We start from the raw sequence: 26,952 nt of genomic DNA on the forward strand, positions 1-26,952 counted from the left end.
ACATGTTTCGTTGAATATGTAGTGTAACGCAGCTGCGGCGTATTGAAGTACAGCTATACTGTTGTATCCGGTCTGAGAAGCAGAACTCAACAGTATCGACCATTATACAGTATGGCATTAGCATGGGTGTTCCCAGGATTTTTTCCAGGGGTGGGGGGCAAACTGCTTCCGGAGGGATGGACGAACATGCCCCCCCCCCCCCCTAAATTACCACCTCTTTTTCTGGAGGCGGACTGTGCTTGTGTCTAGAGGCTCCTGCTATGACATCTGAGAATAATCAAATAATCATGACGCTATGACTAAGCGACCTCGAAGCGACCTTGGAGAGCTCCAGGGGGGGGGGGGGGGGCTTGCCGTTCTTTGCGAATGCCCATGGGCACTTCACGCTATAGGTTGCGTAGAAAAACACAATCCTTGTAGGCAGCCTGTGGAGACGCCTGTGGCGGCAAAGCAAACAAAAGACTAAGCTGCATATTGTATCGCAAGTACCTATAGTCGTACTCAACGACTCAGTCCGAAAAAATATATAAATGCCATAGTTTCGGACTCTCCGAGTGTCAGGTGACGTCATTGGGAGTCCTGGCATCTCCCTACTGGCAACAGCGCACGTGCCTCCGACCAAGGCGTTGCCAATTTCGCTTTCTGCTCACTCCGTAGCGCTAAGGATTGTGTGCCGTTCCCCAAACCAACATGAGCCAAATCGGTGTTAAAATGACGCAAATATTCGACAACAATGTTCGCAGGAAGACGGTACATGTCGCCTAGTGCAGCTATGCCAGTGCGTGGCCGCAGACCCACCTTCTGGCTGCGCGCTCCTTGAGCATGCCGCACTCCGGCACGCGACATCGCCAGTGTGTGTGTGGGGCGGCGGGGGTTGTCAAGAAACCGCGCGCTCGCGCGATATACAATGCGTCGTCATTGAAATGGGCGTGCGAGAAAGTTTGTGCTCAAGAGAGATAAACGTTGTGAGCCCGAAAATTGCGGCCACGTGAACGGAATAAACATTGTCCCTCGTATGAATAATTCTGGGTGAAACACAGGTAGACCTGGATGGTAGTGTTTCGTCCCTGCGTAATCTCAGATATTGCGTAAATATTGCGTAATCTCAGTTTTTTTTTGGGGGGGGCGTGTTAGGGGGGCGGGGGCTTCAATCTCCCCCGGAAATTATGCATTTGGAAGAGGGGAAAGATGGTGAGACCCTCCTCCTCCATGTAAAGTCCCCATTGAACATCTCTAAATAAATTTTCCTGGATATGCCGCTGCCTGCGTTAGGTACCTATTTGCACTGGTGCTGCGAGGACACTGCGAGACATTTACTGTTGCATAATGTAAAACCCCGAGACTAGGGAACACGAAGGGACAGACAGAACATGAAGTTTGTCCGTTCGTGTTCCCTACTCTCGGGGGGTTTTTACATATTATGCATCAACTTCACCAGCTCACTTGCTTCTTAGCCATTTTCTCATTGTCATATTTACTGTGTTCACTATGCTCTCTCTTGCGTTTCATTTTTGCATATTCAACGTGCAGTGTTTCAGTCACGCATCATGTGGTCCTTTCTTCTTTGTGTGCAGGAGTTGAATTCTTTCCGCTGCGGCAGCTAGTGGCAGCTCAACCGTGCGACTGCAGCATCGGTCCCCTCCCATGCAGGAAAGGGCGACAGCACTGTGGCCACTGCACCTCCCTGCAGAATTCGGCATCTAAGACATTCACCGGCAGCACACCGTGCCTGAACGACCGCCAGCTCTTACCAGAGGTTATCACCACCCTCTTCAATTTGCTAGATCCCTTGAAAACGTTGAAAGCTAATGGCAAAATATCGTGCTGCATTGAGCACACTGTATAAAACCTTGTATGTCTGAAGAAAAATCGCTTCAGTATTAATTTGGAATCATAAGTGTTATATAGTGACGCGGAAAGGCTTTAAAATTTGCTACATGCTATGCGTTAAGAAAGGTCAAATGTTATCCGCATGCACTGAATCATCTAGAATCTTGTAAAATGTGTTTTTCATATTGCACAACAAATATACAGGGCATGTTTTTTATTTGACACATAGTTTTTATTTGGAATATATAATTAGAGCAGCACAAATTTTGTTTTCTGGTTTTGGTTCATTTGTATAACAAAGGTCGGAAATTTATACGTTCGCTTCTCAGGGTATTTAATGAGGACGATGAATTTGAGCAGTGACTGGCTCCAGTTCTGCTATCTTGCATTTCCCAGGAAACATCTAATTTACTAAGTTAATCAATTAATTTTAGCGAACTAGTCGTCGAGTAGCTGCATACACTGTCCTCTATAGGATGTCCGCCTAGCCGCAAAAAAACAACAACAAAATTTATGCAGATCTCTAATATTTTTATAAAAAATATTGTGTAGCTATAATATTTTTATAAAAAATGTTGCGCAGCTATAATATTTTTATTAAAAATATTGTGTTGATTATATAAAAAAAAGAGACACCATGTAGTGCGACAGCATTCCTATGCAACGTGTGACAGATAGAATGCATTTGATTGTTCAGATCTGAGCAGATCATAGTTGACTGCTCCGTCCACAACTCAGCTGCTAAGGTTCTCACTGAATTGCTTATTTCAGAATGGAACAATCAAGGGAGCTGTGAGTGTTTCATGCCTGGTTGCTGAACGTACTCCCCTGCAGGCCAGCTCACTGAGGTTGCATGTTGCCAAGCCAGTGTGGAGGCATTCCTGGACGCTCCAGTCCCTACTTCTCAAGGGCGGACCCACAGACCACAACCTCATACGGGAGTGGGTGACGGTACTACAAAGGCTCATCGCACGTAAGTACTTTCTTATCAGCTTATGTAATGTCTTAATACCTCTGAGGGCACATATACAGCCTTTAAGGTTACGGCATTAAGAAAGTTGCCCCTCAAAGTTTATACATTGGATTTCCCTCTCTCCCCTCCCCCACTACATGCTTCAACAAAGAAACTACCCCCCTCTCCCCCAAACCCAGCGTCTGGATCTGTAACTGCTGTACGTACAAAGGGTTTTCAGAATCTGCCCACGCAGAAAGTTTTAAAGTTGTGATTATGCCTTACCTGTTTCATATTTACGGTTCCGACTTTTCGATGTTTTCATTTGGGAAAAATCGAGGCGGCTCCCACCAGAGCTCTCAACTTCTAGGAAATTTCGAAAAGTTAAAGTTTTCCGGAAATTGAAATCTCCGGCAAACACCTTCTCGACCATTTCCGAATAAAGACATGGAAAAGTCGGAACCCTAGTTAAAAAATCGCAGGGTTGGGAAGAAAGAAATGCCATATACTGTAGAAGTCATTATCTTTTCATGTGGAGAATATTTTAATTCTTTCGGGTAGAACTGCTGAAAAAGAGATCCGCGGGAGCCTAAATTCCCGAGAGATGCAGGGTTAGTCATTCGGTTTTTCGCTCCTATCAGTTCCGAGGCCAATCTCGGGTCTGGCTACATTGCGAGGAGGGTTGATCCCTGCGTTTCTCTTTGTTTGGGTGAGTTGGGGCAACAATACACTAAAGGCCAGGACGTCCTCTGGTTTGGTCAATCGGTCGTAATAGCAAACAGAGTGTAGTTTTCTACAGGATTAGTCCAGCAAACATTACATATTTCAATTGCGTCATAAAAATAGAAGACGAGGTTTAGCCCACCCCAAACTTTGAAGACTGATAGCTATTTGTCTCAAGTTGTGTTCGAATTTTTTGTAAGCTCTATGGTCATGTATGAAGAAAGTTAAAAATCAAGCAAAATCTCACCCCATGGATTTTCAGTGGCCTATCTCATGCAAACACCGCCATTTTTTTCTTGTGTTTGCTTCACATTCACATCACTTAACACAGGTAGAGCTCCCTACAACGATGTCACATGCCTATTCCGACGTTATGCACTAATCCTCTTCTTCTGTATGTTGGCGCCACCTCTGTGTGGTGAAATGAAATTGAAGTATATACGCAGGAGAAAATGGCGGCTTTTGAGTGAGATAGGCCATCATAGAAAACGCATAGAGTGAGATTTTGCTTGATTTTTAATTTTTTTTTTCTACAGGACCACGACGCTCACAAAAAATTCCGCCAAAACTTCGGACAAATGGCTACCAGTCTGTGAAACTTGGGGTTGGCTAAACCGCGTCTTCTATTTTTACGATGCAGTTGAAATGTGTAACGTTTTGCTAAACCAACCCTGTAGAATGTGCACTACCCTCTGCAGTCACTCCAGAAGAAAGACGACAACGGTGACTAGTTTCGTAAAAAGACCCTAGGGACTGCACAGCATGACCAGTAGGTTGGCTGGATATTGTGCAATATATCTTCAGTAGTTAGTTCCACGTGAAAAGCAAATGATTTCTACGGCGTGCAATCATGAGCGGAGCTTCAGCTGCTCTATAACGAGAATGGCTGTGTGTTTCTTTCATTTGCAGAGCTGGATCGTCCACGCAGGCTAATAGTATTTGTTAACCCATTTGGAGGACGCAAAAAAGCCCCCAGCATATACCTCCGAAAGGTAGCTCCGATATTTAAACTTGCAGGGATCTCAACTGAAGTCATACGTGAGTATATAGTCAATGTCATACCGCTCTATACTCCCAGGTGAAAAAATGTCTGCCATCCAATGTGGTTTATGAAAGGATTTCCACTTGAAACCACTTATGTACAGAGCAGTTCAAAGTGGTTTCAAGTAGAAATCCTTTCATAAACCACTTGGGATTGCAGGCATTTTTCACCTGGGCTGCAGGGATTACTTCATGCATATCTGACATTGTTTTTGACATCGCTGATACGTCTGTCTGAACCTTGGACGTTTTGTTGAATTTCCTAAAGTGGTTTGTTGAGGAACTATTTACATGAATCACCTCTTGTTCTGAGAAGAATGGTTGCACAACGTCAGTGATTGTGCCAGCGTTCCAGGCAGGTGTGGGGAAAACAGTAGACAGGCTTTTAAAACTTGAGCTATATCTTGCCATTCCTGTACATGATCTCATAAAATGCAACACCCATTGTCTGACGTTCCACTAGACAGAATTCATGTCACTGCTGCAGACAGGAAGTGAAAAGATCAAAGAGTGAATATGTGGTCAATATCCTCTTATGCACACGTGTGAAATAGGCCACGTAAGAGAGGCTGATAAGCTTGCTGTATAGGATATCAAGAGGCATATTGCCTTCTGCTGTCAGAGATAATACTTCGCGTGCACACATATAGTAGTTCCAGACACTTGAGATTCTCTCTCCTTCTGTAGTGTTATGTTAGAAAGCAAGTTGTCTCTCTGCAGGGGTCTAACTGTCATTGATGATCTCCATGATATATCAGTTGGGGTAGGTGAAAAATGGCTGCGATTCAAAATGGTTTATGAAGCAATTTCCACTTGCAAACCATTTACGCGCAAAGACGTTCAAAGTAGTTTCAAGTTAAAATTGTTTTATAAACCACTTGTAATTGCCACTTGTAAATGCACTTGTAAACACTGTATATCTGTGAATTGACGTTAGTATACCTATGTCAATTCGTATTCATACAGCATTTTTTTCTGCCCTCGGGACATTGTGTCGTTTTTTTCCGTTTAAAATACTAAATTTATTTGATTTTCTCAAATACAAAAGTTGCTCAAATTATGATTTTTTTTTCTTTCCGTGGGTCAGCCTAGAGTCACTTGCATTCCTTTTTAAATATTTTTTAAATAATTTTTTATTTTTTAAATTTTTAATTTTAATAATTTTTAAATAGCTCTAGGTCTAGGCTCTAGGTCAGCCAATACAGCTGCAAAAATTTGCTGTGCCTTATTCTGATAGAAATCAGCCAATCTCCATTCAGTACCTTACATTCCATACTCACTTTTCGGTACCCATACGCTCTTTTCGGTACCCTCTTTCCACACGACGTTATGGAATGATTTACAAATTACCTTGCGATCAGTTGGCCGTTCCTCATTATTCGGGCGATATTGGGACTACGTACTGTATTTTTCTTTATCTTCGTTGTTCATGCATTCCCAAAATGCTGCTAGCAATATGCTTGCTTCATCATCGTGCTTCTCACGGGATACTTGTTTGTGTGTTTATGTAACCTGTAAAGCCTGTGTATGTACTGTTTCGCGGAGCTTGTGCTCAGATTCCTACTTCCATTTGTATTGGCCAAGCATTGAATAATAACGCCTGTTGAACATCAAACAGAAACAAGATACTCAGGTCATGCGAAGGAGAAGCTGCTCGAGGTTGACCTCAGCGAATTTGACGGGTAAAGTCTTTTTCTTTTTTCAGATATTCAGAGGGCAGGTTGAGGGGATGGGATGATGAATATGAAGAAAGATTTTACACATTGTGTCAAACCGTTTCAGTGTTATCTGCGTTGGAGGAGATGGCATGGTGAATGAAGTGATCAACGGAGTTCTTCTTCGAGCCCAGATAGATGCAGGAATCGAAGCGAATGACGCCAGGTCGAGGCTACATCCTGCAACGATAAAGGTGCGCATTCTTATACATACCTTATACGTACCTCATATATAGGTGCCTTATACGTACATCCCATACCGATTCTGTCTTCAGTACATTGCATGCACAATCAAGAGAGAGAGAAGTACACAGGGGCAGATTTAGGAGGGGGAGGGGGGTTCCGGATGTCCTAACCCCCCCGCCTCAATTCCAGGCTTGAACATAGGGTTCAGTGGACCAATCCCAGCATGCACCTGGCACTTGTCCATGTAGCAGACCCCCCCCTCAGAAAAATCCTAGATCCGCCCCTGGAGGTACATCGCATGCAAGTAGGTTAAAAAACAAACGTAATCATCATCCTTAGCAAGAGAATAAGAGACAGGGAGTAACGTGTTGGGCCGCTACGCTAACAAACGTGTGCACACAAGCCACCTGTCCACTATCCCATCCAATATATTGCCAGTATCCAATCCAATCACAATCTATTGAGCTAAACCTAAAGGAGTTGCAGTTTATGCGGTAAAGTCCTGGTACAGTCAAACTCCTTTATAGCGGACACCTTTTTAACGAAAATACCACTACAGCAAATTTTTTTGCGGTCCCGCTGGAGCCCTGTAGGTCCAATAATGCGCATCCTTTTTAACGAAAATACCTTTACTGCAATTTTTTTTTTCTGTCCCCTGAGTTTCGTTGTGAAGGAGTTTGACTGTACCTACAACGGCAAGGTGTCGACCTCTAATGTGTGCCTCGGTAAAAACAAGGGAGTGCTGCACAAAATTCTGAGTATCGCCTGTCGCGATGAAGTACTTGTCCCGCTCACCATCGTCGGAATAAAGCGTCGTTTTTTGTTGTATCATCCTCCGCCGCATCATCGTCTACGGCGATGTAGCGGAGTAGACGCTCAAACTTTTGGGGATCCACCACGCTCACGTACGTGAGAGCACCATATATGTGTCACGTCCTGAGTCGTGCCTGTTTCTCTCCTCTCCATTTTAAGGTTGGTGTCATCCCCGCTGGCTCAACGGATGCCCTTGTCTGCACCACAACTGGAGAGAACAGTCCTGTCACCTCTGCACTACTCATTGTCATGGGTAAGAAGTGCCTGAACCATGCAGATGGGCTGTCACAGTAACGGCTGCTAACAAACAGCAGCAGCAGCTTGTTCCCATTGTGTGAATTTCCCATTGTCCCCATTGTTCTCTAGGGTGAAACTCGTTTTCACCACTCCTAGTAAGCTCGCCGAAGTGTACACTAAACCGTTTCTTCAGACACACGTGAACACTGAACACTTCACTCTCAGCGCTGTCTTTCACCATCTCTTATGTTCTTTTTTTTTTCTTTTCCATGAAAGAATCTGCTCTTTTGACATGACATCGCCCGATTTTTACCTGCTGATTTGAAAAAACAACACCAAAAAACAAACAAACACACGGAACATAGAAGAAGGACGCAAGCTAGCTGGTGTAAACGTAACGAGGGTAGCATCTGCTCGATTCTGAGGAGCAGCGGGATGATAACAGAAAGAAATAGACAGGGCAGACTTCTTCATCATCCTGTTTCTCCTCAGACTCAAGAGGATGCTAACTACGCCATGGACAATAAAACTCGAGAACACAAATAAATATAAAAATAATATATATATATATATATACATATATAATAAAGTATAAAAATAAATAAATAAAGTTGCTTTAAAAGGGCACTAGCAGCGGCAGATTTAGGGGGGTTAAGATGTCATGACCCTCTCCCCTCAATTTCTGTCATTACATAGAGTTTCAATCGACCTTAGGTTGTGTATATGATGCTTTCGAGGGCAGGACCCCCCCCAGAAAAATCCTGGATCCATCTCTGGGCACTAGTCCAAAGTTTTATCCACGTGGAATTAAATTAGCTGCTGTCTTGACACCAACACAAAAGGAGCGCAGTCATCAGTTGTGTCATTTGTGATTTATGACAGAAAGAAGTCATAAATTTCCACCAAATCACCACACCAGAAATGCTACAATGTGGAGAGGCCTCTGATTGGTCTCCTCACACGGTCCCCCTCACGATTATTGGACAAATTGAATTGAGGAGACCAATGAGAGCCCGCTCCACACGGTTGGCTTTCTTGAAAAGGAGAAGAAGAAAAACGCAAATTGCAGTTTTCTTTCGCACAATACACTGCTGTGCACGAACAATGTGTTTGATAGTGTTTCTATATGCTGTTGTATACCAGAAAGTTCCAGCTTGCCTGTGGGGGACAGATGCTTCCAGTGCTCTCAGAGTAGCAGACTCTCTTGAAACACAGCGTGACATATCCAAACAATATTCCTTGCTTTTCAACAGGTGCAGAAGTGAGTGTGGATGTTGCCAGCATTCACAGCCAAGAGAAGCTCGTGCGATACTCTCTCGGTTTCTTGTCCTACGGCTTCTTCGGAGACAACATAAAGTCGAGCGAACGTTACCGCTGGATGGGGCCTCTACGTTACAACTGGTCTGGTAAGCACCTCTTGTGTGCACTTATGATAAGAATAAATAAGAGAAAAAAAAGAGACAGTGTGTTGATGCCTGTGTACCTTCAGGTTGGCAGACATTTCTCAAGCACAAGGCCTACGAAGGGGAGGTAAAAGTTCTCGTGAAGAAGAACGGTTTGGTGCTGACGCCTTACGATCCAACTGGAAAAGAGCGGTGCAGAGCTGGGTAAGTTTCACCTTGCTAAGGACGATCCTTGTGATGTGGTGTGGTTGGTAAACATTGATTGGCACCCAATGGAAACCCAATTAATTTTTGGTGGCACTCCCGACCTTGCTGTGCTTCATTTGCTGATACGCCCATGCCCAACATTAAATGATTTCTCAAATATGATGTGTTCATGGGATGTTTTTTTTTTTTTTTTTTTACTTCAGGTGTGATGTCTGCTACAAAACAAGCAGTAAATTGCAGCAGGAAATCAAGGAGGAGTTGGAGAATAACGGTGAGCAGCGTAGAACAGGTTACTTAATTTGCGGGAATGCCTATGCACGATTCGTGGGGCGTGACGGCAGGCAGCATCGATATATAGACCTCGTCGCGTTACTCTCAAACCACCATTCTGCATACGCTCCTTAGCCTCGTTCCCAGCGATGACACAACAGGCGTGGACTGCCAAAATCGCATCATGTCATTGGGATTGGCAGACAGGCGTCCACCGCCTTTAATGAGTATGACTGACGATAACGTAACATTTCATATTAACTAGTCACCCGGTAAACAGAGTAGCGTATCAATGTTAGAAAGATCAAGAAAAAAGAAGATTGCTTGCTTCCTGTTCACATGAGCAGTGCTGGCCGATGCGATATCTTTTCTACGCTGGTTCCCAAGTGGTGGACAATGAACGGACATGAAATGAACACAAAAATGAAAGAACACAAACACAGGAAAATGAAGGGACTCTTCAAACGGCAGTCCACACGTGTACAGTTCCTGTGACTACCACTGGGTGGCAGCAGTAATGGCGGCACCCATTCCTTGAATCATGTTTTTGTGTATACTGCAGAACTGATATTTCCCATTAAAAATTTTCTTCCTACCTGTTTTGCCTCGAGCTTTTAAATGGCTTAAGGTTGATACATTGCATCGCCATAAGTTCTATGAACATTTTTGTGTCACTTGACTTCAACATGGGCTCAACAGACCAGCTATTGTAGATCGTGCAAGGCCCCACTTTGGTTTTCTTTCTCGCAAGGACTTTGACACTTTTTGTCTGACATGAACGCGGACAGGAAACGTCATCTTCATGTGGAGTATGTGAAGCGCAGTAACATGAGAGAACTGATGTTCTGAGGCTGGAACAACATAGAAGGGACAAATACATACAAGGCCTCAAATTGCCTAAGAAACTTTGGCAATTTGAGGCCTTGTATGTATTTGTCCCTTCTATGTTGTTCCAGCCTCAGAACATCAGTTCTCTCATGTTCAACAGTTGCCGCTTGCGTCAATCCCTGTCGTACGAATGTGTGTATGAGTGAGCAAAAATGTAAGAGTGAAAGGAGGATGAGTGAGAGAGAGTGACTGGCTTGTCCCTCCAGATGACGCAACCTTGGAAGTTGCTGAGAAGGCGTGTTAGCTTGGCTCAATTGGTAGAGCCCTGGACCGGTAACCCAGAAGATGTGGGTTCTAGTCCTACAGCTGGCTAACCTTTTCAGTGACTTTTATCTTGCAAGCACAGTAACGTTTTGAAATAATCCAGGGTACTGTGAAAGGCCCTCTGCGTTGTCCGTCCAGTTGGGACGATGCAGAAATGTACTTGCACTCTTCGTAACAGGCTCATTTTCAATGTTGCAGATGTGGTGCGTGTGCAAGGTCAGTTTCTGTCCATCAGTTGCGCTCTCATGGCCAATCGGTGTGCACGAAGCAGTGCCGGTGTAGCTCCCACAGCACATCTCGGCAACGGGGTGATGGACGTCATCCTGGTGACCCAGTGCTCGCGGCTCAACTTCCTCAAATTCTTGCTCGCCATTGCAAAGTCGGAAACTCGAAGCCCAGTGAGTGGACGTACGGTCGTACGGTGTGCCGAGCCAATGCCTTCTAGACAAACAAGGCTTGGTCAGTACTATGACACATAATCCTTTGGAAAACACCTAATCGCACCCCACTTTTAGCTGTCGTATCCATGGAAACAAGCCGCCAGTAGCTGCACATTCAATGACATGGAGCCATAGGCTTTTTCCTGAAGCAGACGACACTGTTGTCTTTTATGTCAATATGCAGTGAGGAGGTGTCGTACCAAGCCTTCCGTAGTGTAGATGGCATTGGAAGAATGGTTGAGAAATAATTTTGGAATGTGAAAAATGGAAATGTTTCTCTCTAGTTCAAGTACCCTTTCGTCCACTGCTTTCGAACGTCATCGCTGGAGTTTGTGCCCAAGGCAGACAATTCTCCACAAGGCAGCGGCAAGTGCACCAGCACTTGGCAGTGCGACGGGGAGCTCCTTTCCGAATCGGCACTGCAAGTCAGGTAAAAGTTTAAAAGCGACACATTCTAAATTTTGTGATATGGCGCACGTAGGGTTGAGTTCAATATGGTAGCTTGTCACTCGAAGTTGTGTTTGTAAACCATGTTTGTAAACCATGTTTGTAAACCATGTTTGTAAACCATGTAAACACGACTACAGTTGATCCTTGATATACTAAAGGTAAAAGGTAAAGATTTCTAAAAAGATCATTCATAAATTGAGGTTTTGAATGAATGGAAGAGATGGAAAGCATTATAATTTAGAGCCTGAAGTTTTTGGGAAATATTTTTTCTAAATTCAGGGGAGGGGGGGTTAAAATTACGTAAGTAAACATGTGCTCTAAATTCGTGCGAATTTGGGTGGAAAAACTTCCAGTATGATAAATTTGGGGAGAAATTTGGGGAGAAATTGGGCTCAGATACTCATGCTAACTATAGTGGTTTGGTACAAACGGTGATGCAACTGCATTTGCTGCCAAGCAAGTTAGTGTGCGTTCCTACAGACAGACTCAGTGAGGGTAATTCGCCGGGTAAAAATCGGGGTTTCACCCTAAAGAGGTAACCTTCAACTCAGGGTGCAAATTAAGGGAAGAATCTGGTTAAACCCTAAAACTTCAGGCTCTAATTATAACGGAAGAACAGAGTTGGCTAAAAAACACATTTAAATTTGAAAGTACGTCGTCCATTAATCCCGAGATAAACATTATAATACCGGCATGGACTATGCTTGGCTTTTTTGCCTGTCCGTTTCTCTCCCTTGTTTATCTTATCTGCAACGTGGATACTTTTCCCTCTGGGTCTTTCATCTGTATAAACTGTACTGTTCATTAAGCATTGTCAAGTTTAAATAAATTCAATTCAATTCAATTCAACATGCTGTGTTTCAGGTGTCACCGTCAGTTGCTGAGGCTGTTTGCCTTTGGAATTGAGGACCGCGAAGAGTGCAGCATGCCTTGCATTCCCTGCCCCTGCTCATAGGACGGCGTGGACGTGTTAACACTCACAAATGAGCTGAGAAGAAACCAAGTCTTTCATTTTTTTTTTTTCCTTCTCTCTCTCACTCCCCACACCCTTGTTTTGCAGTCCATCCTCGTTTGCGACCATTCTCGACACATTCCTTTCGTCCGCAGTTGGGCCGTCTTCACGTTGTGCAATGCCTTCTCGATTTTGTTTTGCCCGGCGGTTAATGTTGTGTATCGTCCTAATTGAGTGTATAAATTATTAGTTCTCTACCTTTAACGCTTCGAGCTAATACTGTTAACGTCAATGTGATGAAGTGTCATGAGAGACAGAAGGAAGTGATGCTGACAAATTATATATGCAAGCAGTGGCATGGCCTTGGCTGTCTCCTCTGTTTTCCCCCGTACTCGAGACAAATTGAAAACAAAAAAGCAGAAGAAGAAAGGACGAAGGGAGACACGGACATAATAGGTGTTGGTCGTCAGCGCTCGCGCTACAATATTATTATGTGAGTGCCATCAGCACTTGCATTTGTGTCTTTCCCTTTGTCCCCGTTTTTCGTTGCGTCATTCTTCTACAGTGTGTCTTCCCGTTTTACGTTGGTTGAAATATCAGCGAGAAGCGCGGTATCCAACTTTTAATTCAATGCGCCATTATCAGCAGCCATACGCTAATTGATTGCGCCACTTTTTTTTTCGGAAGGCTGCGGCCACCGTGTGTAGAACAGAAGGTCTGTGATAGCCTTGGTTGAGTGTAAGATTTATACGTGGCAACATGAATGAACTGTGCGTTCCTGTTATGTGTATGTACATTACGAGAAGAGTTTGCTGTCTCGCTAATTTACGTAAACCTACCTACCTTCTCGATCAGTAGGCCTACAATTTGTCGACTCTTAAAAGCTAGATAAAGTAGAATCTTGTCAACAATCTAAGATTACAGAGTCAGCGGAACTAGATCTTAGACCAGCAGCCTCTCTCTCGCCTAGATACTAGCACTCTTAGACAAGAAGTCGGAACAAATACTGTGCAAGGTTATCAGCGATATTGACTAGAAGTATAATCACGTTCTCCATTGTCCCGTGCCGGTCTTCGCTCCAGGTAGACAGCAGCGTGCAGTCACGCTGGCGTGATTCTGTTGCTCAGCGGTGATGACTTGTCACATATCTTTGCGAACAAGAAAGCAATATTTTTGGTAAGGTTTACATTGAGACTTCGATTACTCGCACCATTGTTTGTACATTTCCGATGCACGTTTTTATGTCAGGCGTGGTAACAGATCGTTTTCCGTTCCCGTGTTGCCTTCACGAGGCAGTCTCACTTATATTTGAGGAGGTTGGTGCAGGGATTTTTTTGGTGACGGCAATCGTTTATTTGCATTGTATAGAAAGTGTATTCACAATCATGATGTACAAAGACAAATAAAAGCAGTATTCTCAGTCTAGAGTGACTTTTATTTTTGCATAGTTACGCAAAATTCGGCATTTCAGTAAAAGAGTGGTATATGCTTGTTGCAGCCAGACATTACATCGTTTGCTGCAATTCCATGATGTGCACTGTTCCAAGTGAATGAGGGCGAACTGCGGAAGTCAGGTATACATGATAAGACGACAAGAATAGCAAATCGGTCTAATGTAGTCGAGAGTAGCAAATGTATTCAAACAAATTCAAACAACTCTGGGAAAAGAGGTGCTGACGCCAGGAATTGAACCTGGTTTTCTGATATCCGGTCAGATATGATAGCCACTACACCACACCAGCTGGTTCGATTCCTGGCGTCAGCACCTCCTTTCACCCCAAGCTGTTTGAATTCGTTAATTTCTGGGCGTTTGAGGCTTACTTGTCTGTGTCGTCCCTAATTGTGGTCTGCCTCGGTCAGTAATCATTGTTCACGTCATTTAGCAAAGGTATAATGTGCAAGGGGATGGCTACTAACTGGTAAGACCACCTGCAATCCAGTCAGGGTAGTGTCAGCGATTCTATAACCAGATACCCACTGCTTGGGCACATGGACATCTTCGTCTACAGAAACTTAGATTGTCATGCAAAAAAGATCTCGCGCAAAAGCTATGTGGCATTGCAGTGACCAGTAGAGCGCGGATAAATATGCACAAAAACTCCCGAAATACGCCCCAAAGGTCTAAAGGTTCTAAATACGCAGTAAGAACTGAATATATGCAATGTTTTTCACTGTTCTTGGCGTGAAGACGACTGCATCAAATGCATATTTGACAAAATTTGAACAGCCAGGGAGGGGCCTGAACACCACATTGCACCGAATAATCGAAAATATTCTATTCTGACCAAAATTCTCACGAGAGAGGACCCAAATGATGTCCGGAGGACGTTAGTAGTATCTCAAGATCAGTAAAAACCTTCCTGAAGCCGCCAAAACCTTAAAAGGAGGAGGAGAAAGCTCTCTCACCCATGGCCACCTGGAAATATGGCAAAATATGCACTATGGATGCATTTTCATGCCGGATATGCCATAACGTGCAAAACATGCATTTATGTGCACCATAGAACTCTTCTAATCAGTCCAAAACCACAACAAAAATTGTTGTCCAGGTATGAAACCATATTGAAAAAGGAAAACATGCAGTTGTATGAAAATCCGTGCTCTCTTGATCAGTCTTTTGATTAATTTTGCCCATCTGAGGGTTCTTTAATGCAAACCCTCACATGCGCTGTGCACTGAAATCTCGGCACACCCTATTAACGTCCCTCATGGAAGACTGCATATCTAAGCAAATTATAACCTGCCACTAAGCCGAACAAAGTGACAGAAAAAAAAAAAGCGAGAGCAGAAAATGCCTGCACAGAAGCATTTTGTGCGTGACAGAAGCTGCCAACAGAAATCAATGATGATGGAGGCAGTACCCTGAGACATGTAATGAAGAAGACGACACAACACATGTTCTCGGATCATCATGCTTTACCAGCCAGCCTTTGTCATCCGAAATCAAGTTGTGTGATCAAACAAATCACCGCGTTTAATATGAGATTTCGTAAGATCACACCATAAACTGATGACAAAAAAGCATGTTGAGGTTGTTTTGTAGCACCGCTTAAGTGCACCTTGGTGCTTTTGTGCGCTTGGGCCATTCACAAGCTCAGTAATAACATTACAATGGATGTTGAAGTACCCCTGATCTACAGTGTAAATATAAAAACATCATGAAAAGAAAAAAAAAGAAAAAACAGCTGACAAATTGACCCAGAATAAAGCGTTCCCCCCCCCCCCCCCAAAAAAAATAAAGCAGAATGTTGATCCTAACCTGCAGTGTCCAATCTTTTTTTTATTACGGATGCTTTCACCATAGGCGTAACAAAATTATAACGGAATAAAACAGAAAAACAAAAGTAAGTGTTTCTACATCGATGACATGATCAAAACAAGATGCGGATGATAAAATGACAACCGCTAGGCGCATGAAATTGTCCAGCACATTACATTTTTTAACCAGGACGACTTCGATCACGCCACTCAACGACCTCTCGGAGCCCCCCTTCCTCTACGGTTCCCCCCACCGCTTTTTCCTTTCGGAGGGGGCGACTTTGGTCTGAGGGCCTCGATGCGTTCGGTACAACCCGTCAAGTAATCGTTGGCTGCCTTGTTGAAGTAGCTGTTGTACACCTCGCTGCTGAAATTACTGTTTGTCAAGTCTGGCCCGAGCGTCAACCAGCCGGGCCTGATGCAGGTATCGCGACCAAACACATGCAGACGACGGCGGCCGAGACAGAAATGTTCGATGATGTGAAATATCTCTTCGGGCTTCTCGATGCCGCCAAACGCGGGTTCTTCAGAAATAATCAGGTCAATATCGATGTTGGCGTGGATAAAATCCCCGTCGGTGCTTCGACGGACAGTTCCCTTTATTCCCATCAGGCAGTGCTCCTTGGTGCGCTGGAAGACGGCCCTGGGTTCCAAGTTCTTTTTGTGCTCCGGGTTCTTGATGTTCGTCTTTATCCAGCAGATGTCCTCGCAGCGTCGGAAACCCCATTTTCTCAGGCACTGTCTGCCCAGATCCAGTCCGTCGGAAGATCCGCACCAGAGAAAGACGAAAGATCTGGAGGCTGCGACTTCCTCGATTTCCAGCTTCATGATGTCGTCCCAACTCCAAAATTTCGTGTTGGCTACACCGCAGGTGCGTTGATACTCTTCCAGGGGAGGTTCGACGAGGATCACATCAAATTTGCAATTAAGTTCACGAAAATTGAAACTCTCCAAATCAGACTTCAGATACATGGGCGGTGTGGCTGATTCGCGAATGAGCTCATCTTTTAATCGAATCAGTTCTTTAAGTTTGGGATACTCTTCAAAGCGGTCCGCCAGCCCAACGTCTCTGATAAAGTTTTGTGGCCGCTGTCCCGTATCCACGAAGTGTTGGCAGTAGTCGTTGTGCGGATTCGCGCTCTGGGTACCTTTGAGAAAGGTACTCGAGTCGCGGTACGTGTAGACTTCCTCGGCGTGGCCAGCGTTATCCCTTGCGTCTTGCGTTGAGCCTTGAGGTGCGTCTATTTTCACCGATTTGGTTTCGGAAATGTCGTCTGCTGCGTCGTCTTTTGTAGGTGCGTCACGAGAGGATGCTGAATCGGGAGATGATTGTTTAGCGTGCGCATTTCCCAAAATCTGGCTCAGGTTGCTGACGGAACCGGCGCCGAGTTGCTGGGCCAGCAAAGCGCGTCGCTTCAAAGACCGTTCTTTGAGAGATTGTCGCACAGAGGACTCACCACTCATTTTATCTTGTTGTGCAGACACGAGGGATCAGATATACTACTTGTCCGTCACCGTGCCTTCACCATACCTTCACGTAATAACCGGCGACTGAGCACAACACAAACATCATGAAAGCCCGCTGTTTTAATTTCAGTACGAACGATGAGGTACAGATGGCGATACGTGCAATACGTGTAGCTCTAACTTGTGAAATGAGCACTAGAGGCACTGCGTGTTTTTTGGTTATAGCACGGTTTCGGTTTCAGTTTGGCTGTTCGGCGTGTTTCAAAAGGTACGGAACTAACAGTCGGTTAGCTGGAGAGTGTGTGGAATTCGGTGTTTCAAGCCTCCTGAGCTCGACACTTTTGGCAGTCACTTGGGAAAGGCAAAACGGGTCCATGTACAATTCCCTTAGAACTCTTTCCAAAATATATTTCTGGATATGCTACTGGGAACTAAACACATATAAAAGTAAACAAAAACAAAGATATTGCTTCTTTTTGTTGTTGTTCTCCCCCAGGGTCATACTGTGGCTTTACGTAGAGCTCGTGTGAGTGAGCCCTGCGGAAAACGCCCTCACTACGGGGCCCTGCTTGCTATCAGCAGTATTCGCACGTGTCGTGCTTCTTGCCAAGGATGTGGACACCTGAAAAAAGCTATCCCATATTTATTTCATTTCCATTTCATTTCATTTATTAATCCCAAGGGCCCAGAGGGCATTACATGGGAGAGTGGCAGAGGTGGCAACGGAAAAAGCATATTAATACAATAGAAAATAGCCAATAAAAAGTACATAGACTGCAACATATCAGAACATAACTGAACAAGCGAACAAACATAACAGAATAAACGAACGAAAAATGTGCGAATTAATGCAGTAATCGATATGTGACGTAAAGAATGAACATTATAACGAAACAAACGCTTATTTGTTGACGCATCGTCGCTTTTAAATTCCCATGTATAAAATTTTAAAGTCTGCGCAGCTCGCTGCGAAATCCAGGCGTCTTAGCAATGTCAAACAACAGTTTTCAATTTTAGAGTGAGCGTTCCATACTGAAAGCAAGAAGAAAAGCTGTAGCGCTCTCCTATCGGAAAGCCCTTAGTGGCCACCCCTTGGGCATTCGACAGTCGTGGTATATCAGCTCACTGAAAGCCCAGTTCCTCAGTGCGACGCTTGCACATGTGCTGGGACCAGACTTGTACGTATTTGGAGTATTGTATTTAAAATACTGTATTTTAAATACAATTTGCGGTATTTTGGTACTCTACTCAATACTTTTTGTTTTGTGTATTTGTACTCTATTTAAAATACATTTTATGGTATTTTCTACTCAACACTCTAATTACATATTTTGGACCTCCCTCTCAAACTTTCTGTGTCTCGTCTTTCCATTATGTTGCTTGTTCAGTGGAAATTTCTTGAGTCCCTCGGACTTGACCCGGACATTGGCCCTTCTTGGAAGTCTCCATTTAGAGGTCTTGCCCCGTATGTACTAATCCTTGGCGGGTGAGGGTTCTTTTATGTGTGCCCTGACAACGCCGAATTCTGACCTCGCCGAGCAGGGACCTGCTAGAAGTTTGATTTGTTCTGGGTCAGATATATTTAGTGGAGTTATATGATATCACTTTGTCATCTTTTTGGGACTTGTGTTTAGATGACTCCTATCACACAGGGACAGGAGGAGGAGGAGGAGGAGTGTCGTTGGGAGGAACCCGAGAGGTCTGCCTGCCTGATTAGGCGGCATGTTTCTCGGGAAGGGAAAGATGGTGGACAGGAGGAAAGGGTGAAGTGGAAGACCGAGCGGAATCCGCTCGTGGGGAGGATAGCTGCGTCCATGGGCCGACTTCAGGGGAACTGTGCCGGCATACGCCTATTACACATCTGAGGGAAACCCAGGAAAAACCCCAGACGGCACAGCCGGCCCGCGGATTCGAACCGCGGACCTCCCAGTCTCCAAGCGCACGCGTTACCGCTGCGCCACCGGAGCTGGTCACACAGGGACGGCTTGCATAGTACGCGGGTTTTAGGTGGTTCATGTCACATAGCGGCGACTCGCCGCATTGACCAGTGACTGGTGACTTTTTGTGTTCAAGGATAGATAGTATCTTAATTGTATTTCAAATACTTTTTGAAGTATTTCGTACTCTTTCTTAATTACTTTAATTTTCATGTATTTATACTCTATCTTAATTACATTCTATCGTCAGTATTTATTATCTTATCTTAAATACATTTTTTAGTATCTTGTACATGTCTGGCTGGGACTGAGGCGGTCGCCTCGCTCGCAACCCACCTTGGTCCCCTCGACTGAATCCGAGAGTGGAATGACGAATATATATATTTTTTTATATCTCTTTCACACGCGCTTTTGACTGTTATTACCTGGCATTTCACTTGGCAACCTACGGGGCAATGAATACAGTCCCCATCATAGCGAATAGAAACCCTTTGGGTATCGAGTCACGTAGACCCAATTGGTGATGCTGAGTGAGAAAGAGTTCAATGACATTTCTTTTCCCGGAACCGCAGTAGAGGAGCTTGGAAATCGACAGCTGCGGAAATTTCATCCGTTTCCTACACCAAGGAAAAAAGTGGGTTGCTCTCATCAAGCGTGTCCCCTTCACACACCGATGACAACAGCCACTGCGTGTATCTCCATACACCTCCACGATAACTATATACTAGTACCTGCTCATCATAAGACGATTCCTTGTAGACTGATGAGGTGTGTTTAATAAAGTACCAATTTGGGCCTGTTGGTCACAAGTGATAAAATCGCTAAAACAGTGCTAAAAGTTTTATTTTACGATGTTGTCTGCAGGTTGTTTAGTGAAGTTACGGGAAGGAGGAAAAAGGAAAAGGTGGAAGATTACAAAAGGATTGGTGTGTCTAGGTATATACGTGCAGTATCCCACCGCCATCGAGTAAAAAAAAAAAAAAAAAATATGCTGAAAATTTTGGGGTTAAGGTTGTGTTTCTCAAAAGCAATTGCGTAGGCTCACTTTCAAAGAGATTGGACTATACACAGAAAAGGGATGTAACACAAGGCATAGGGAGAACTTCACGGATTGTAAAGAAACTGTTGTGTATAAAATTCCCCTGACCTGCGGAAAAGTATACTTGTCTTCGGTAAAGGAGGCGCGTTTCAGTTTTTCGTGTCTACGTGTCTGATGACAGATTGGGCGCCATGAAAGGGGCTGTGACGCTTTGATTGATAGATTACATTATGCACGCGCTGTATACGGCTAAATATTTGTAAAACAGAATTTTCCTTCTACGAGTTGTATACGCTACGCAAAACGTAGAGACCACGACATAACCTAGAACTCAAAAAAAAAAAAAAAAAAAAGAAGAAGAAGAACCTAGAACACACGTACGCGTCAAGCTCTGGCTTCAGGAGAGCGAAATCTACGGCCATTCCCATTGGCAGTCGTAAACACGTGACCTCGCGCGCGCGGCTTCAGATCTGGTTGGGTTTCAGTATTCGCGGTGGTGATTTTCTACGCTTCTATTGCCCTTCTGCTGAAAAACCTGGAATGCAGGCTGGCACCCATTGAAGTAATTGTATTTCACATTTATTTGACATAATGTGGGAGCATCGTAAAGGGGGCATAATTTGGCATAATTCAGAAGGAGTCCAAGAAGCTAAAGCTCTATCTTATCCGACCGATCGCCAGAATTAACTTTGACTTCTTTTGCTCCCTTTCTCTTTATTCCATCTGGGTACCGCGAAATGACTGTGACCGTGAGCGGTGTACAGACGTGGATAGATGGAAAGAGTACATCAGAAAGAAATGCGTAACAGTATACACGGTGTTACACCTGACGCGAAAAAAAAAAAAAAAAAACGAAATATCGTATTCAAAAATTTATTTGGCTGAATACTATGGGTCAAAGCAAAGTCAAAATCTCGAGGGAGATTTTGCTATGACTTATGATCACTTTTATTGAATTGAATTCGCGAGAAATTTATTTTTCCCAATTGAACTCCAAAATTTGTAAAGTCAACCTGGATTTTTTTCTTTTTTTCAAAAACAGAAAGCACACGCCGAACTTACCCCATTCTGACAAATGACAAAAACCGTAGTTTCGAGGCGCGCCGGCCGCGCTCAGATCCTCGAAAGAAGCGATGCGAGGAGGCCATGGAGGTCGAGGAGATTCTTTTCCCTTTCCCTTTTCCAAGCTCCTGCTGATAACGGGAGCATGGTTGCAAGGCAAAATTGTCTAAAAAGAGAGCGAGAAGAAAACAGGAAGGAGCGGGGGACTGTTTTTCTCCCACCGCATTTTCCATTAATTGGACGGAGAACTGAGCTCGGCCGACAATTTGCGCACCTCGAAACGAGAAATTTTTCGCATTTTTTTCTCCCAGCTATTACCAAAGCAGTACGGAATGTATTTTATAGTGCAATAGGGTAAATACGACGTGTGCTTTCTGTTTCTGCACAAAAAAAAAAAAAAAAAGAAAAGAAGAGAAAAAGGAAAAGGAAAAAATATGAGGTTGACTCGGCAAATTTCAGAGATCAATTATGAAAACTGAATTTCTCGCGAATTAAATTTGATAAAAATGCTCAAAAGTCATGGCGAAATCTCCCCCGACATAAACAGCGTTGACCCCATTGTGTTCAGGCAAGTAGATTGTTTAATACGATTTTTTTTCACGTTAGGCGAAACACTCTGTATACTACCTTGGGCCGACTTCGCGATGATTCCTACCAACGCTCCTTTATCGAGGCTTGCGCAATTAAAAAGCTAACTATCGCAACTCCATTAACACTGACGCGATAGAGTAGCTGTGGCGCGATTCTTCGGCTCATCCCTTCATGCGCTGTCATTTCTGTTTTAAAATCTACAGTTCCGTATTAAGTTCTATATAACTACAATCACTTAACAAACGATAAACAACATTTAGGTTATTCGTGTTTCGTCATGTTTTCCCGTACTTCCACACCCAGACTGGCAGCTGACTCGGGTTTGAAAGTCCGCACCAGCTCCAACTGGCTGCATGTTTTTTTTTCTATGTTTACCTCGGACGGTGAAGTAAATGTCGGCCAGTTCCCTGTGAATTCGGCCCAGCACGCGCAATGTCCACGAGCACCATGTCGCCATACCGACAGGCAGAGCGCTCGGAAATAACACGCGACCAATAACCCCACTTCCCTTTAGCGCCTCACCCTTCATTTCTATGTTAAATAAATACAAAACAATACAATACAATACAACCACACCCAGTCTTCGGTTAACATGGCATCCTACGACGGGCACAGTCCTTTAAAAAAAAAATCCTAACCTCACTTCTCCTAATTGTGAGAGTCCCATGCAGTGGCAGCGGCTTGGTTCCTTACGTCACGTGGTTGACTTCTTTGAGGCGACAGGCCTAAATGACTCACTATGACCCCAGCAGCGCCCTCGGACACTCCCACCACCACGATCACGTCCAGCATCGTCATCGCCACTTCGATCATTCCCGTCATCTTTCATCGTCATCACTGATCATTGTCACCACTCATATTAGACCCCTAGCTATGGGGTAGCGTTCCACTCCTAGAGTGGAAAAACCTCCCCACTTCATCATCACAATATATATGTTGTTGTTGGTTTCTTTCTAACCCCCAACATTAATCTATGTTGTCGCCTGTCCAACAAACACATTCATGCACCATAAAGCCTCATTTACCGCCCTTCCATTACGAAACCCGCCCTCACCGAGCTCTGGTGGGACCAAGAGCTCGGTAACACCTCGACGAGGTAAGTGACCTATATCCCGCATTGATCGCCAACGGACGGCAACCGAGCGTGAAAACGGGGGTCCCACAGACACAAACGTCTGTCGCGCGATCAACACTTCGCGTATAAAAGCTCCAATTCCGGTCCCGATCCTTTGTTTCAGTTCTCCCAACTATACGACAACGTTCACCCGCGCAGGTTGCTTGTCACAGTGTCCCCGCGTACAATGCGCCCCAAAGGATGGTTGACGTTACTGTGTGCTGTGTGGACTGCGTGCCTGATGGATGCTGTCAGCGCTGGTTATGGCAGGACAGCAGCGAGAGGCCGAAGGAGGAGCAACGCCATGGATGCGACGATGAGGCAGATCAACCTGTCGTTGCTCTATACTCTAGTATGCGGTAGGTGCCTTCAGTGTCTTACACTGTAAACGCTTTCACACCTTTAAAGGTGTAATAATGTGCGTGGCGCACGCCTTTTTTGGTGTAATTTTGGTAACATCATAATGGAGTACGGTTTAGCACTAATTTTCTTTACTCGCATGCTGTCTGTCCTCCAAAAATTCAGTCTTTCAAGTCTCAACATTGTTGAACAGTATTGTAGACACTTGCACGTGCTCGATTATCGCTAGCGATGCATATATGCATTAGCACGTATCTACTATATCCAAGACATAATGAGAGCAAGATTTGGACTGACACCTGATCTTTTGTAATGCTTTTTAAATTTTGTAAAATATCAACCTAGAGGTACAATGTTAGGCAACCAGGTTTAATGTGCATGGCGCACACCTTTAAAGGTGTGAAAAACTTTACAGTGTACAGGCATGACGATTCCATGATTCCATGAACTGTGCTCGTCAGTCACGTGGAGTGACTTCGCCATCTGAAGCTTTTATTTTAACGTGCGCCTAGATGTCGGTACATGTCACACCGTGTTTAAGATGTATTGCGGAAGATGACGTGATTACGCAACTTGTGCCCCAGGCCACCAAGTTGTAGCGTCATTCGGCCTGGTTCGAACCTTGGTAGTGGTGGTGGTGGTGATAGGGCTTGCCGTTGTCGGCCTCACGTATGTGGGCAACGTCACGACTCACGCCCTGGGGGAATGTGCGTCCTGGGCCGACTTCGAACCTTGGGATGAGTAGAGGGACGGGCTGCCAACTAATCCACCGACCTTACTCGTCAATGTTTGCGGATAAAATGTATCTGTAAGTTAGGGGGCATTGGCTGAAATCAAGCTTTATTATTAGGCTTCTAACGGTTTCTTATGGGACTTGGACGTATAGTGCACCAGTGAACTCCTTCCTAAACTGATGTCAACTACCCGCGCAGTGGCCGATTTACTGGACCGATTCTTCTTGGACAAAAGGTCCACTGATTGTTGCAATGATTGCTTACTTCTTCATGTAGCTGTTGGCAACATTTCCCTAGTCTCGGGAGATATACACAAGGACAGACACAAACGCACGAGACGAGACTCAAACTCTGTCCTGATGCATATCCGAGACTCAGGGAAGTATATTACCATCAACTATGTTATAACAGTTTCTGTGTTCTTCATGTTGCCTGGCATGCTTCTGGAGACTATTTGAAACTAGTTGAAAATTTTCATATTTGGTCACAAACCGCATAGCGTTAACGCGTCCCAGTACGTTTCTAGGCGACCTGCTATAGACGCGAAGTTAAAGCTTCACTACAGGGTGATGTGAACCCAGGGGACGGAGACGAAAACACAACGAAATCGCCGTCTATTTTTTTTTCTCCGTCGTGTTTGGAAGTCGCCGTCCCTCGGCTCCGTCCACTTGTCACTTCCCCAACAACACCGAGTACCATCTGGACGTACGAATAATGTCGTAACGCTTTCGTACGTCCGACGGACATTCTGAGGATATCCGTCGGACGTACGAATTCGTTAGGACATTATTCGTACATCCAGAGGATATTCGGTGTTGTTGGGGTTACTCCGTGGCATTGTACCAACCAGCCCTACACATTCTTCTGTTCCATGATGCCAACTGTGGCTGAATCGGTCAGGAACCTATAACCCATGATGTCATATATCGTTAGAGATCGACTGCTGCTGAGAAAAGTACCATCATTTAACTTTTTGTGAACTGGCGTGCCGAGGTCGATGAAGCAGGCGCATGGTTTGCCTGACCCAGATATGTGGACAATGTGTACCACCATCATGTATTTTGTATCGAAATCGTTTTGACTTTATGAGTCTTGGTCATGCACTGTGCACCACTGTGGTGACAGCTCCGTTTGGGACATTACGCGACACCGTCCGTGACATAAGTTACAACTTGGCTGTCTTTTGCCCATAGACGTTATTTATGTTTTCGCAACTCCATCCGGACAACGACTACATTTAAGCAGCATTAGGATGAGACTAGTGGATACAAAGACAATGGGCCTTATGCAAGAGCTACTTACGGAGCAATCCAGGAATTGCAAAATCAAGGCGTTACACTCCCGTCCAAACGATGTCACGGACTGGTCAGCGTATACTTTCTTCATATTTAAGAATATGTACCCTACGACCCAATTACACGCTAAGTTAATCTGCACAAAGACGACAATAATGAAAGGCTGTAAAATGGTCATACACTGCAACCCATATTGTTAGAAGGCACCGAAGCAGAACTGATGGACGTATTAAAATATTGGCCTGTGCGTCCAACAGCGTGAGCTTTCCTCAATCTATGTAACTTTCTCCGGATTGGTTTGGAATGGATTTGAATGAAGAAAATAATATGGAGGTCGTGGATCAACAAGTGTGTCGCGAGCGCTACTCTGTCTCGCTTGTCTCGCTCGTTGATAGCACAAGCCACTATAGGTGTCGTTGGGTGAATGATGACCTCATAAAGATGGTGATGTTTGGTATTTTTATGACGCATCAGCAACCTAGGCCATAATGCGCTAAAAACAGTGTTAAAGAGTGGTTACCAACATAGAAAAAATACTGAAGTATTAGGAAGGCTAAAGACAAACTGCGTAATGCAGTAAAAGGCAGGTGCGTAAGAACTCCTACAATCACACAGCGGGTATACAAGCAACGTCCTTAAAAAAGTCAGCAATAGTGCTGGGTGAAGAAACGACACTGGTAAAACCTACAGTCACTAAATAAGCTACGCTTCAGAGTATCGACACTGAGCCGCCATGTTGTTTCGGATGACCTCCAGCCCCACCTCTATTTTGGCAGTAGAAATAGAAGAAGGTGAAGTTCCGCAGTGGAAGAAGACAACACTTCGAAGAGCGCTAAATGGATGGCGCTGGAGGTCATCCGAAACAACATGGCGGCTCAGTGTCGATACTCTGAAGCGTAGCTTATTTAGTGACTCTAGTAAAACCTTACAAGTGACGATAGCGATGGGGTTCATGTGAGCGACATGTGATGAGAATATGCAGCACAGAGGGGCGCACCTTCCAGCGTGTACATTGGGTTCGCTTCTCTATAAGCGAGTAAAGGAACTTATGTTTCAGATACGTGTGCTGGGAGTAGTACGGGAAATCCGGTACGAAATTCTAAAAATCGCGCGCACGAGGTTCTTTTATCTCGTTTACAGGGATTATCGCATCCTTCACGGTTGATTCCGAAAATATATTGTGCCATTTTACTCCTCGTTCGTCACTGACAATAACGCCGAAAACCCGACGCGAATTAGTGAAATCGTTTCTGTGTAATTTGATGCAATGCATGGCAAGAGCAGACGATGTACACTGCGAGTATTCCGGAATTCCCTCTCTGGAAATCGGAGAAAACGTCACTCGGACAAGGCCAATCAGGGAGCGCCCTTTGGCGCGGACAATTCCAATCAGAGAGCCTTTGGAAACAGACCGGCGAGCGTTTCGGACGGCGTCTGCAAGTCGCGGCGTCGCGGACTTTCTGTGATCGGTTGTGGAATGCGTCATGTCTGGGTTAGCGTCGGATGTGTCCGTAAAGCCAGGAGCGTAACATGGTGCTCCATGCGACATGGTCGCGTCAGAGCTCCCACAGGTAAGCGAAAGTCGACGTACCGTATTTTCCGCTGTATAACGCGCACTTGTGTATAACGCGCACCCCTAAAAACGGGCCGAAATTGAAAAAAGTTCAATGTATAACGCGCACCGCAATGTTGCTACAAGCTTCTGTACTGCCACCACTATGCAC

The 26,952-nt window shown here is 44.6% G+C and overlaps 2 protein-coding genes across 2 annotated transcripts in view; one reads left to right on the forward strand and one right to left on the reverse strand.

Annotated features, from left to right (window-relative positions):
• The window catches only part of LOC135387934 (ceramide kinase-like), a 42,439-nt gene extending 28,643 nt beyond the window's left edge, over positions 1-13,796 (forward strand). The window contains exons 2-13 of the mRNA XM_064617160.1: positions 1,575-1,756; positions 2,602-2,803; positions 4,415-4,543; positions 6,165-6,228; positions 6,329-6,455; positions 7,420-7,513; positions 8,751-8,903; positions 8,987-9,104; positions 9,311-9,378; positions 10,728-10,927; positions 11,254-11,399; positions 12,284-13,796. Coding sequence (XP_064473230.1) covers positions 1,575-1,756; positions 2,602-2,803; positions 4,415-4,543; positions 6,165-6,228; positions 6,329-6,455; positions 7,420-7,513; positions 8,751-8,903; positions 8,987-9,104; positions 9,311-9,378; positions 10,728-10,927; positions 11,254-11,399; positions 12,284-12,374 — 1,574 coding nt within the window. The 3' untranslated portion in view covers positions 12,375-13,796. The remainder of the gene's footprint in view (positions 1-1,574; positions 1,757-2,601; positions 2,804-4,414; positions 4,544-6,164; positions 6,229-6,328; positions 6,456-7,419; positions 7,514-8,750; positions 8,904-8,986; positions 9,105-9,310; positions 9,379-10,727; positions 10,928-11,253; positions 11,400-12,283) is intronic.
• A 1,835-nt stretch (positions 13,797-15,631) lies between these two features.
• Positions 15,632-17,238, reverse strand: LOC135387936 (N6-adenosine-methyltransferase non-catalytic subunit-like). Its single transcript, XM_064617161.1, has one exon. The coding sequence runs from the start codon at positions 17,091-17,093 to the stop codon at positions 15,840-15,842; it is 1,254 nt and encodes a 417-aa protein (XP_064473231.1). The 5' UTR covers positions 17,094-17,238; the 3' UTR covers positions 15,632-15,839.
• Between the last annotated feature and the right edge of the window lie 9,714 nt (positions 17,239-26,952).

This window comes from Ornithodoros turicata, chromosome 3 (genome assembly GCF_037126465.1).
Source record: "Ornithodoros turicata isolate Travis chromosome 3, ASM3712646v1, whole genome shotgun sequence".
Taxonomy (NCBI): Eukaryota; Metazoa; Arthropoda; class Arachnida; order Ixodida; family Argasidae; genus Ornithodoros; species Ornithodoros turicata.

Coding starts and splice junctions, on each gene's coding strand:
- LOC135387936 (XM_064617161.1), bottom strand. CDS start 17,093: ATGAGTGGTGAGTCCTCTGTGCGACAATCTCTCAAAGAACGGTCTTTG.